The sequence below is a fragment of the Oncorhynchus tshawytscha genome, linkage group LG03 (genome assembly GCF_018296145.1).
Source record: "Oncorhynchus tshawytscha isolate Ot180627B linkage group LG03, Otsh_v2.0, whole genome shotgun sequence".
In the NCBI taxonomy this organism is placed as follows: Eukaryota; Metazoa; Chordata; class Actinopteri; order Salmoniformes; family Salmonidae; genus Oncorhynchus; species Oncorhynchus tshawytscha.
The window spans coordinates 80,572,977-80,586,470 of record NC_056431.1 but is presented as its reverse complement, the minus strand read 5'-3'; the positions used below and the strand labels follow the sequence as shown (position 1 = coordinate 80,586,470).

The 13,494-nt window shown below is 45.9% G+C and overlaps 1 protein-coding gene across 2 annotated transcripts in view; it reads right to left on the bottom strand.

The window, feature by feature from the left end:
* Positions 1-13,494, bottom strand: part of igf2bp2a (insulin-like growth factor 2 mRNA binding protein 2a) — a 98,002-nt gene that overhangs the window by 49,744 nt on the left and 34,764 nt on the right. For both annotated transcript variants that reach the window (XM_042320070.1, XM_042320071.1), the window contains exons 4-5: positions 13,318-13,369; positions 406-469 (exon numbers count right to left, since the gene is read on the bottom strand). In XM_042320070.1, the coding sequence (XP_042176004.1) occupies positions 406-469; positions 13,318-13,369 (116 nt within the window). The remainder of the gene's footprint in view (positions 1-405; positions 470-13,317; positions 13,370-13,494) is intronic.

Genomic DNA, 13,494 nt, shown 5'->3' with positions numbered 1-13,494 from the left:
CTTCTCTATGGCTCTGTGAGAGAACAGAAGAGTCAACTTCTCTATGGTTCTGTGAGGGGAGAGGAGAGTCAACTTCTCTATGGCTCTGTGAGAGAACAGAAGAGTCAACTTCTCTATGGCTCTGTGAGAGGAGAGGGTTAGGGTTAACGAGAGGAAGAGAGTTAGAAAAGGAGAGGGCAAGGGCTCTGAGTTGCAGAGTTAAATAAAGGTTAAAAAAATATAAAAAGGGTTAGGGTGGCTCTGATACTTTTCTTCAGTGCCAAAAAACTGTCTGAGCATATCTGACTAGTCTTAGACTAATTATCCCCTCGTTGAAAAAATATTCTAACGTTTCTGCCATACTGATAGTGACAGGTGGGACATCATTTAAACACAGTAATACCACCGACAGATGACTCTACTCACACTTTGGCCTCCTCCTTGGTTGAGTATGTGGCATTCACCACAGCTGTTTCTGTGTCCGTGGTAACTGTGGATGGAGAATGAGAGAGAGGGAGAGAAAGGGTTAGGGTTAGAAACACCACAGCTGTTTCTGTGTCCGTGGTAACTGTGGATGGAGAATGAGAGAGAGGGAGAGAGAGAGAGAAAGGGTTAGGGTTAGAAACACCACAGCTGTTTCTGTGTCCGTGGTAACTGTGGATGGAGAATGAGAGAGAGGGAGAGAGAGAGAGAAAGGGTTAGGGTTAGAAACACCACAGCTGTTTCTGTGTCCATGGTAACTGTGGATGGAGAATGAGAGAGAGAGAGAAAGGGTTAGGGTTAGAAACACCACAGCTGTTTCTGTGTCCATGGTAACTGTGGATGGAGACCGAGAGAGAGGGGTTCTATCATTTCTCTGCTGAACTGTAGAGAACCACTACTGTAGGGGGGGATATAGAGGACCACTACCGTAGGGGGATATAGAGGACCACTACCGTAGGGGGGATATAGAGGACCACTACTGTAGGGGGATATAGAGGACCACTACCGTAGGGGGATATAGAGGACCACTACCGTAGGGGGATATAGAGGACCACTACCGTAGGGGGATATAGAGGACCACTACCGTAGGGGGATATAGAGGACCACTACTGTAGGGGGATATAGAGGACCACTACTGTAGGGGGATATAGAGGACCACTACTGTAGGGGGATATAGAGGACCACTACTGTAGGGGGATATAGAGAACCACTACCATAGGGGGATATAGAGGACCACTACCATAGGGGGATATAGAGAACCACTACTGTAGGGGGATATAGAGGACCACTACTGTAGGGGGATATAGAGGACCACTACTGTAGGGGGATATAGAGAACCACTACTGTAGGGGAGATATAGAGGACCACTACTGTAGGGGAGATATAGAGGACCACTACTGTAGGGGAGATATAGAGGACCACTACTGTAGGGGAGATATAGACGACCACTACTCTAGAGGAGGTATAGAGGACCACTACTGTAGGGGGATATAGAGGACCACTACTATAGGACCACTACTGTAGGGGGATAAGAGGACCACTACTGTAGGGGGATATAGAGGACCACTACTGTAGGGGGGATATAGAGGACCACTACTGTAGGGGGATATAGAGAACCACTACCGTAGGGGAGATATAGAGGACCACTACTGTAGGGGAGATATAGAGGACCACTACTGTAGGGGAGATATAGAGGACCACTACTGTAGGGGAGATATAGACGACCACTACTGTAGAGGAGGTATAGAGGACCACTACTGTAGGGGGATATAGAGGACCACTACTATAGGACCACTACTGTAGGGGGATAAGAGGACCACTACTGTAGGGCGATATAGAGGACCACTACTGTAGGGGGATATAGAGGACCACTACTGTAGGGGGATATAGAGGACCACTACTGTAGGGGGATATAGAGGACCACTACTGTAGGGGGATATAGAGGACCACTACTGTAGGGGATATAGAGAACCACTACTGTAGGGGGATATAGAGGACCACTACTGTAGGGGATATAGAGGACCACCAGCCCTGCCTCCTCCAGTCCATCCCCTTTAAATCCCTGCCTCCTCCAGTCCATCCCCTTTAAAGCCCTGCCTCCTCCAGTCCATCCCCTTTAAAGCCCTGCCTCCTCCAGTCCATTATTAAGCCCTGCCTCCTCCAGTCCATCCCCTTTAAGCCCTGCCTCCTCCAGTCCATTATTAAGCCCTGCCTTCTCCAGTCCATTATTAAGCCCTGCCTCCTCCAGTCCATCCCCTTTAAGCCCTGCCTCCTCCAGTCCATTATTAAGCCCTGCCTCCTCCAGTCCATCCCCTTTAAAGCCCTGCCTCCTCCAGTCCATCCCCTTTAAAGCCCTGCCTCCTCCAGTCCATTATTAAGCCCTGCCTCCTCCAGTCCATCCCCTTTAAAGCCCTGCCTCCTCCAGTCCATTATTAAGCCCTGCCTCCTCCAGTCCATCCCTTTAAGCCCTGCCTCCTCCAGTCCATTATTAAGCCCTGCCTTCTCCAGTCCATTATTAAGCACTGCCTCCTCCAGTCCATCCCCTTTAAGCCCTGCCTCCTCCAGTACATTATTAAGCCCAGCCTCCAGTCCATCCCCTTTAAGCCCTGCCTTAATAAAGAACTTTAAAGGAACCAGAGTAAAACATTCTCAGAACCTTCCTGTAACCTAAAAATAAACGTTCTTAGAACAGCTATATTTTCTCAGAACGTTAAAAAAAACATCTCCTCCCTCTCACACTGCTCATTGTGGGATGCAGAACGGAATTAATCTGCTCTGCTCGAGGTCACAGAACACAGGATGCATCCCAAATGGCACCGCATTCTGTACATAGTGCACTACTTTACATACTAAACCTATGGGCCCTGCTCAAAAATAGTGCACTATATAGGGAATAACATTTGGGACGCAGTCCCAGCTCCATACTGAGACCATGTGATGAGAGAAACGATTCATGTTTATGTCACTATCTCAGATGGTTAGTGGTGGGAAGAGAGCAATTGAGAATTCATGCATCCCAAATGGCAAGCAGGGTTGGTCCTGGTCAGTCCCTGGATGGGAGACCAGATGCTGCTGGAAGTGGTGTTAGAGGGCCAGTAGGAGGCACCCTTTCCTCTGGTCCCCAAAGTGATTGGGGACACTGCCCTGTGTAGGATGGGGCGTTAAATGGGTGTCCTGACTCTCTGTGGTCATTAAAGATCCCGTGGCACTTATTGTAATAGTAGGGGTGTTAACCCCAGTGTCCTGACTCTCTGTGGTCATTAAAGATCCCGTGGCACTTATTGTAATAGTAGGGGTGTTAACCCCAGGGTCCTGACTCTCTGTGGTCATTAAAGATCCCGTGGCACTTATTGTAATAGTAGGGGTGTTAACCCCGGTTTCCTGACTCTCTGTGGTCATTAAAGATCCCGTGGCACTTATTGTAATAGTAGGGGTGTTTACCCCGGTGTCCTGACTCTCTGTGGTCATTAAAGATCCCATGGCACTTATTGTAATAGTAGGGGTGTTAACCCTGGTGTCCTGACTCTCTGTGGTCATTAAAGATCCCATGGCACTTATTGTAATAGTAGGGGTGTTAACCCCGGTGTCCTGGCTAAATTCCCAATCCGGCCCTCAAACCATCACGGTCACCTAATAATCCCCAGCTTACGATTGGCTCATTCATCGCCCCTCCTCTCCCCTGTAACTATTCCCCAGGTCGTTGCTGCAAATGAGAACGTGTTCTCAGTCAACTTACAAGATAAAATAGGTGTTACATAAATCAATAAAAACCTATTCCCTATATAATGCACTACTTTTGACCAGGGCCCTATGGGGAAAAGGTTGTCATTTGGGACATGTTGCAGTTGCATCCAAAAGAAGCATATGGATAATAGTGCAGGAACACGGTGTAGTGGTATTTGATTTGGATCACCATTAGCTGTTCCTAAAGCCGCAGCTACTCTTCCTGGGGTCCACACAAAACATGAAACAGAACATTAATGGACAAGAACAGCTCAAGGACAGAACTATATACATTTAAAACATCACACGTAGCCTACATATCAATACATACACACAAACTATCTAGGTCCAATGGGGGAGAGGCGTTGTGCCGTGAGGTGTTACTTTATCTGCTTCTTTAAACCAGGTTTGCTGTTTATTTGAGCAATCTGAGATGGAAGGGAATTTCATGTACTCATGGCTCTATATAATACTATATGCTTTCTTGAATTTGTTCTGGATTTTGGGACTATGAAAAGACCCCTGGTGGCATGTCTGCTGGGGTGTGTGTAAGTTGACTCTGCAAACAATTTGTAATTTTAAACACATTAATGTTTCTTATAAAAAGAAGTGATGCAGTCATTCTCCTCAACTCTTAGCCAAGAGAGAATGGCATACATAGTATTTATATCAGCCCTCTGATTACAATGAAGCGCAAGACGTGCTGCTCTGCCCTGGGCCAGCTGCAACTTAACTAGGTCTTTCCTTGCAGCACTTGACAACATGGCTGGACAATAACAATAAGTAGTGATGGTGGAGGTAGTGGTGAAGGTGGTGGTGGTGGAGGTAGTGGTAGTGGTAAAGTGAGTTGTGGTGGTGCTGGAGGTAGTGGTGGAGGTAGTGGTGGTGGTGCTGGAGGTAGTGGTGGTGGTGCTGGAGATGGTGGTGGAGGTGGAGGTAGTGGTAGTGGTGGAGGTGGAGGTAGTGGTAGTGGTGGTGGTGGAGGTAGTGGTGGAGGTGGAGGTAGTACTCTTAGGGCTCCTGAGTGGCGCATCACTGTAGTTCCTGGTTCGAATCCAGGCTGTATCACATCCGGCTGTGATTGGGAGTCCCATAAGGTGAAGCACAATTGGCCCAGGGTCATCCAGGTTTGGCCGGGGTAGGCCGCAATTGTAAATAAGAGTTTGTTCTTAACTGACTTGCCTAGTTAAATAAAGGTTCCTTGCCAATAATATCCAAGATGGTGTAGCAGTCAGATGTCTTTTGTCGTGTCCCGTGTAAATATATTTTTTCTTCGCATATATATTTTATATTTTTCTTAACCCCAACTTCAACATACTCTCCTGCAATCCGCTTCAACCAATGTGGTATGGATCTGCTATTTTCTTTACTTTTGAACCGGAACCCCCAACAGAAGCTAGCCAGCTAACTAGCTACTAGCTAGTAGTCAGCTAGCCACTGCTAGCGGGCATCAGCTACCTTTAGCCCAGACAACACTCACCGGTCTGCACAGCGCGACTCAAACAGGACATATTTTTCTCACTATCTCCGGATTCCTACCACAAGCTCTGAACCTTTTCACCTGGATCATCGCAGCTAGCTAGCTGCTATCCAAGTGGCCACTCCTGGCTAATGTCTCTGTCCTGAAGCAAGACCTGATTAGCCTGGAGCTAGCCTTGCTAGGGCCATCTCCCGGCTAGCCGAAGAGGTCCATCAGCCACTCCATGGACTACAATACCTATTCTGCCAATTAGCCTGGACCCCTTTTACTGCCGACACGGAGCCCTGCCGACCCATCACGACTGGACTACCGACATCCGACATAATTCACCCGAGGGGGGTTTTCCCCAGAATGCCCATCTGCTAGCCGCGGCCCACTAGCCCGCTAAAGAGGCCAATCGGACAAATTCCTTGGCTGCTATACCTATTTTGCCAATTGCCCTGGACCCTTTTACCTCACTGAGCCCTGCTGATCCATGACGACTGGTCTGCCAACGCAAAAGCACGAGGGGGCTACAACAGACATCTTCCGTCGCGACGTCCCTCTAATGCCCTTCTGCTAGCTTGCTAACCCCGGCCTGCTAGCTGGCTGAATCGCAGTGTCTCCGGCCTGCCGAGCTACTCACTGGAACCCTATGATCACTTGGCTACGCATGCCTCTCCCTAATGTCAATATGCCTTGTCCTTTGCTGTATTGGTTAGTAATTATTGCCTTATTTCATTGTAGAGCCTGTAGCCCTGCTCAATATGCATTAGTTAACCCTTTAGTTCCACCTCCCACACATGCGGTGACCTCACCTGGTTTAAACTATGTTTCTAGAGACAACATCTCTCTATGTGTTGATAGAACTTTGGTTGTGTTTTCTTCAAATTTGCTGTGTAAAAATCCCCAACTACAATAAATGCGGCCTCAGGGTATGTTGTTTCCACTATCTCCACCTCCACCAATGCATAGGTTAACCTCCACTGTACTCACATCCTACCATACCTTTGTCTGTACATTATGCCTTGAATCCATTCTACCGTGCCCAAAAACCTGCTCCTTTTACTCTCTGTTACGAACGTACTAGACAACCAGTTCTTATAGCCTTTAGCCGTACCTTTATCCTACTCCTCCTCTGTTCCTCTGGTGATGTAGAGGTTAATCCAGGCCCTGCAGTGCCTAGCTCCACTCCCATTCCCCAGGCACTCTCATTTGTTGACTTCTGTAAACATAAAAGCCTTGGTTTCATGCATGTTAACATTAGAAGCCTCCATCAGTTTGTTTTATTCACTGCTTTAGCACACTCTGCCGACCCGGATGTCCTAGCCGTGTCTGAATCCTGGCTTAGGAAGACCACTAAAAACCTTGAAATTTCCATCCCTAACTATAACATTTTCCGACAAGATAGAACTGCCAAAGGGGGCGGAGTTGCAATCTACTGCAGAGATAGCCTGCAGAGCTCTGTCTTAATATCCAGGTCTGTACCCAAACAATTTGAGCTTCTACTTTTAAAAATCCACCTTTCCAGAAACAAGTCTCTCACCATTGCCGCTTGCTATAGACCACCTTCTGCCCCCAGCTGTGCCCTGGACACCATATGTGAATTGATTGACCCCCATCTATCTTCAGAGCTCGTGCTGTTAGGTGACCTAAACCCGGGACATGCTTAACTCCCCAGACATCCTACAATCTAAGCTTGATGTCTTCAATCTCACACAAATTATCAATGAACCCACCAGGTACAACCCCAAATCTGTAAACACGGGCACCCTCATAGATATCATCCTAACTAACCTGCCCTCCAAATACACCTCTGCTGTCTTCAACTAGGATCTCAGTGATCACTGCCACATTGCCTGCGTCCGTAATGGGTCTGCAGTCAAACGACTACCCCTCATCACAGTCAAACGCTCCCTAAAACACTTCAGTGAGCAGGCCTTTCTAATCGACCTGGCCCGGGTATCCTGGAAGGATATTGACCACATTCCGTCAGTAGAGGATGCCTGGTTATTCTTTAAAAGTGCTTTCCTCACCATCTTAAATAAGCATGCCCCATTCAAAAAAATGTAGAACCAGGAACAGATATAGCCCTTGGTTCACTCCAGACTTGACTGCCCTTGATCAGCACAAAAACATCCTGTGGCGTTCTGCATTAGCATCAAATAGCCCCCGCGAAATGAAAGTTTTCAGGGTAGTTAGGAACTAATATACACAGGCAGTTAGGAAAGCAAAGGCTAGCTTTTTCAAACAGAAATTTGCATCCCGTAGCACAAACTCCAAAAAGTTCTGGGACACTAAAGTCCATGGAGAATAAGAACACCTCCTCCCAGCTGCCCACTGCACTGAGGCTAGGAAACACTGTCACCACCGATAAATCTGAGATAATTGAGAATTTCCTCCGATACACCTCTACGCAGACGACACCATTCTGTATACTTCTGGCCCTTCTTTGGATATTGTTAACAAACCTCCAGACGAGCTTCAATGCCACACAACTCCGTGGCTTTCAACTGCTCTTAAATGCAACAAAGCATCCTTTACTCATGCTGCCAAACATACCCTCATAAAACTGACCATCCTACCGATCCTTGACTTCGGCGATGTAATTTACAAAATAGCCTTCAAGACTCTACTCAGCAAATTAGATGGTGTCTATCACAGTGCCATCAGTTTTGTCACCAAAGCCCCATATACTACCCACCACTGCGACCTGTATGCTCTCGTTGGCTGGCCCTCGCTACATATTCATTGCCAAACTCACTGGCTTTAGGTCATCTATAAGTCTCTGCTAGGTAAAGCCCCGCCTTATCTCAGCTCATTGGTCACCATAGCAACACCCACCCGTAGCACGCGCTCCAGCAGGTATATTTCACTGGTCACCCCCAAAGCCTATTCCTCCTTTGGCCTTTCCTTCCAGTTCTCTGCTGCCAATGACGGCAATGAATTGCAAAAATCACTGAAACTGGAGACTCATATCTCCCTCACTAACTTTAAACGTCAGCTCGCAGATCATTGCACCTGTTCATAGCCCATCTGTAAATAGCCCATCCAACTACCTAATCACCATTGGACATAGCCCTACATCCCTAATCTTACCTCATTTGCACACACTGTATATACATTTTTTCTATAGTGTTATTGATTGTACATTTGTTAATTTCATGTGTTACTCTGTGTTGTTGTTTGTGTCGCACTGCTTTGCTTTATCTTGGCCGGGTCGCAGTTGTAAATGAGAACTTGTTCTCAACTGGACTACCTGGTTAAATAAAGGTGAAATAAAAATAAAATCAGATGACCTGGCCTCCACAATCCCCTGACCTCAACCCAATTGAGATGGTCTGGGATGAGTTGGAGTGAAGCGAAGGAAAAGCAGCCAACAAGTGATCAGCATATGTGGGAACTGTTTCAAGACTGTTGCAAAAGCATTACAGGTGAATCTGGTTGACAGAATGCCAAGAGTGCAAAACTGTCAACAACGCAAGGCAAACACTTTTTTGGTTACTTTGATTTATTATTATTTATTATTATTTTATATGTGTTCACTATTATTATACAATGAAAAAAAATAGTAAAAATAAAGAAAAACCCTTGAATGAGTAGGTGTGTCCAAACTTTTGACTGGTACTGTATTATAGTCAATGCCACTAATTCCATTCTTTTACTTTTAGATTTGTGTATGGTTCTGAATTGTTAGATATTACTGCAGTGTTGCTGCTATAAACACAAGCATTTCGCTACACCCGCAATAACATCTGCTAACAGTGGTGGAGGTAGAATTAGTGGTAGAGGTAGATTTAGTGGTAGAGGTAGAGGTAGAGGTAGATTTAGTGGTAGAGGTAGAATTCCCTGCGTCCCTGGTTCGCGCCCAGGTCGGGGCGAGGGGACGGACGTAAAGTCTATACTGTTACATAGAGTCGCAATTCAACGGCTCAGACAAGAGAGGTATGTGGCAGGGTCTACAGTCAATCACGGATTACAAAAGGAAATCGAGCCCCGTCGCCGACAACAATGTCTTGCTCCCAGACAAACTAAACAACTTCTTTGCTCGCTTTGAGGACAATACAGTGCCACTGACATGGCCCGCTACCAAAACCTGCGGGATCTCATTCACTGCAGCCAACGTGAGCAAAACATTTAAACGTGTTAACCCTCGCAAGGCTGCCGGCCCAGACGGCATCCCCAGCCGCGTCCTCAGAACATGCGCAGACCAGCTGGCTGGTGTGTTTACAGACATATTCAATCAATCATTATCCCAGTCTGCTGTTCCCACATGCTTCAAGAGGGCCACCATTGTTCCTGTTCCCAAGAAAGCTAAGGTAACTGAGCTAAATGACTATCGCACCGTAGCACTCACTTCCGTCATCATTAAGTGCTTTGAGAGACTAGTCAAGGACCATATCACCTCCACCCTACCTGACACCCAAAACCCACTCCAACTTGCTTACCGCCCCAATAGGTCCACAGACGATGCAATCACACTGCACACTGCCCTAACCCATCTGGACAAGAGGAATACCTATGTAAGAATGCTGTTCATCGACTACAGCTCAGAATTTAACACCACAGTACCCTCCAAACTCGTCAATAAGCTCGAGACCCTGGGTGTCAACCCCGCCCTGTGCAACTGGGTCCTGGACTTCCTGACGGGCCGCCCCCAGGTGGTGAGGGTAGGAAACAACATCTCCTCCCCGCTGATTCTCAACACTGGGGCCCCACAAGGGTGCATTCTCAGCCCTCTCCTGTACTCCCTGTTCACCCATGACTGCGTGGCCATGCACGCCTCCGACTCAGTCATCAAGGCTTGATTACCAACAATGACGAGACGGCCTACAGGGAGGAAGTGAGGGCTCTCGGAGTGTGGTGTCACGAAAATAACCTCACACTCAATGTCAACAAAACAAAGGAGATTATCGTGGACTTCAGGAAACAGCAGAGGGAGCAGCCCCCTATCCACATAGACGGGACAGTATCAAATCATCAAATCAAATCAAATTTTATTTGTCACATACACATGGTTAGCAGATGTTAATGCGAGTGTAGCGAAATGCTTGTGCTTCTAGTTCCGACAATGCAGTAATAACGAACAAGTAATCTAACTAACAATTCCAAAAAAACTACTTTCTTATACACAGTGTAAGGGGATAAAGAATATGTACATAAGGATATATGAATGAGTGATGGTACAGAGCAGCATAGGCAAGATACACTAGATGATATCGAGTACAGTATATACATATGAGATGAGTATGTAAACCAAGTGGCATAGTTAAAGTGGCTAGTGATACATGTATTACATAAGGATGCAGTCGATGATATAGAGTACAGTATCTACGTATGCATATGAGATGAATAATGTACGGTAAGTACAAGTACTAGTGGAGAAGGTGGAAAGTTTTAAGTTCTTCAGCGTACACATCACTGACAAACTGAAATGGTCCACCCACACAGCCAGCGTGGTGAAGAAGGCGCAACAGCGCCTCTTCAACCTCAGGAGACTGAAGAAATTCGGCTTGTTTTTTGTTGTTGTTTTTTTACCTTTATTTAACTAGGCAAGTCAGTTAAGAACAAATTCTTATTTTCAATGACAGCCTAGGAACAGTGGGTTAACTGCCTGTTCAGGGGCAGAACGACAGATTAGTACCTTGTCAGCTCGGGGGTTTGAACTTGCAACCTTCCGGTTCCTAGTCCAACTCTCTAACCACAAAAACACTCAAACTTTTACAGATGCACAATCGAGAGCATCCTGTCGGGCTGTATCGCAGCCTGGTACGGCAACTTCTCCGTCCACAACCGTAAGGCTCTCCAGAGGGTAGTGAGGTCTGCCCAATGCATCACCGGGGGCAAACTACCTGCCCTCCAGGACACCTACACCACCCAATGTCACAGGAAGGGCAAAAAGATCATCAAGGACAACAACCACCCGAGCCACTGCCTGTTCACCCCGCTATCATCCAGAAGGCGAGGTCAGTACAGGTGCATTAAAGCAGGGACTGAGAGACTGAAAAACAGCTTCTATATTAAGGTCATTAGACTGTTGAACAGCCATCACTAACATTGAGTAGCTGCTGCCAACATACTGACTCATCTACAGCCACTTAAATAATGAAAAATTTGATGTAATAAATGTATCACTAGCCACTTTAAACAATGCCACTTAATATAATGTTTACATACCCTACATTACTCATCTCATATGAATACTGTACTCTATACCATCTACTGCATCTTGCCTATGCCGTTCGGCCATCGCTCATCCATATATTTATATGCACATATTCTTATTCATTCCTTTAACCTTGTGTGTATAAGGTAGTTGTTGTGAAATTGTTAGATTACTTGTTTGATATTACTGCATTGTCGGAACTAGAAGCACAAGCATTTCACTACAGTCGCATTAACATCTGCTAAGTATGTGACAAATACAATTTAATTTGATTTAGAGGTAGATTTAGTGGTTGTGGTAGATTTAGAGGTAGATTTAGTGGTCCTGGTATAGGTAGATTTAGTGGTATTGGTCGTGGTAGAGGTAGATTTAGTGGTAGTGGTAGAGGTAGATTTAGTGGTAGTGGTAGAGGTAGATTTAGTGGTAGTGGTAGATTTAGTGGTAATGGTAGAGGTAGATTTAGTGGTATTGGTCGTGGTAGAGGTAGATTTAGTGGTAGATTTAGTGGTAGAGGTAGATTTAGTGGTAGAGGTAGATTTAGTGGTAGAGGTAGACAGATTTAATGGTATAGGCAGAGGTAGTGGTAGAGGTAGATTTAGTGGTAGTGGTAGAGGTAGGGGTAGATTTAGTGGTAGAGGTAGATTTAGTGGTAGTGGTAGAGATAGATTTAGTGGTAGAGGTAGTGGTAGAGGTAGATTTAGTGGTAGTGGTAGAGGTAGATTTAGTGGTAGTGGTAGAGGTAGAATTAGTGGTAGTGGTAGAGGTAGATTTAGTGGTAGTGGTAGAGGTAGATTTAGTGGTAGTGGTAGAGGTAGATTTAGTGGTAGTGGTAGAGGTAGAATTAGTGGTAGTGGTAGAGGTAGATTTAGTGGTAGTGGTAGAGGTAGATTTAGTGGTAGTGGTAAAGGTAGAAGTAGATTTAGTGGTAGAAGTAGATTTAGTGGTAGAGGTAGATTTAGTGGTAGAGGTAGATTTAGTGGTAGAGGTAGATTTAGTGGTAGAAGTAGATTTAGTGGTAGAAGTAGATTTAGTGGTAGAAGTAGATTTAGTTGTAGAGGTAGATGTAGTGGTAGAGGTAGAAGTATGAGGTAGTGATAGAGGTAGATCTCAACAAACCATTTCTGTAGGGACTTTGCTTTCTGTACAGGGGCATTGCTGAAACAGGACTTCCCCAAACTTTTGCCACAAAGTTGGAAGCACAGAATAGTCTAGAATGTCATTGTATGCTGTAGCGTTTACAATTTCCCTTCACTGGAACTAAGTGGCAAAGTCCCAACCATGAAAAACAGCCCTAGACCATTATTCCTCATCCACCAAACTTTAAAGTTGGCACTATGCATTCGGGCAGGTAGCATTCTTCTGGCATCTGCCAAACCCAGATTCATCCGTCGGACTGCCAGATGGTGAAGCGTGATTCATCACTCCAGCGAACGCATTTCCACTGCTCCAGAGTCCAATCGCGGTGAGCTTTACACCCCTCCAGCCGACACTTGGCATTGTGCATGGTGATCTTAGGCATGTGTGCGGCTGCTTGGCCATAGAAACTGATTTCATGAAGCTCCCGACGAACAGTTCTTGTGCTGACGTTACTTCAGCACTCTGCAGTCCCGTTCTGTGAGCTTGTGTGGCCTACCACTTTGCGTCTGAGCCGTTGTTGCTCCTAAACGTTCCCACTTCACAATAACAGCACTTTCCTTTGACCGGGACAGATCTAGCAGGGCATACATTTAATGAACTGACTCCCATGAAGATGCCACTTTGAATGTCATTGAGCTCTTCTGTACTGGCCATTCAACTGCCAATGTTTGTCTATGGAGATTGCATGGCTGTGTGCTCGATTTTATACACCTGTCAGCAAAGGGTGTGGCTGAAATAACCGAACCCACGAATGTGAAGGGGTGTTGACTTACTTTCGTGTATTTAAAAAAGCATATCGATAATATTTAAGGGAAAAAAACAGTTGAAGAGATTGTAATGATATAAAAGATAATGTATTGTAATGTCTCACCTTGTTCCACGTTGTCTACAGTACCATACTGAGCTAGAAGGCCGTCCAAAACCTGAAGGAAAGACGGAACACAATCAATTACACACACACAGTTACTGTCAGTCCTGGGATACGGCCGAGTTACTGTTAGCCCTGGGTTACGGCTGAGTTACTGTCAGCTCTGGGATACGGCCGAGT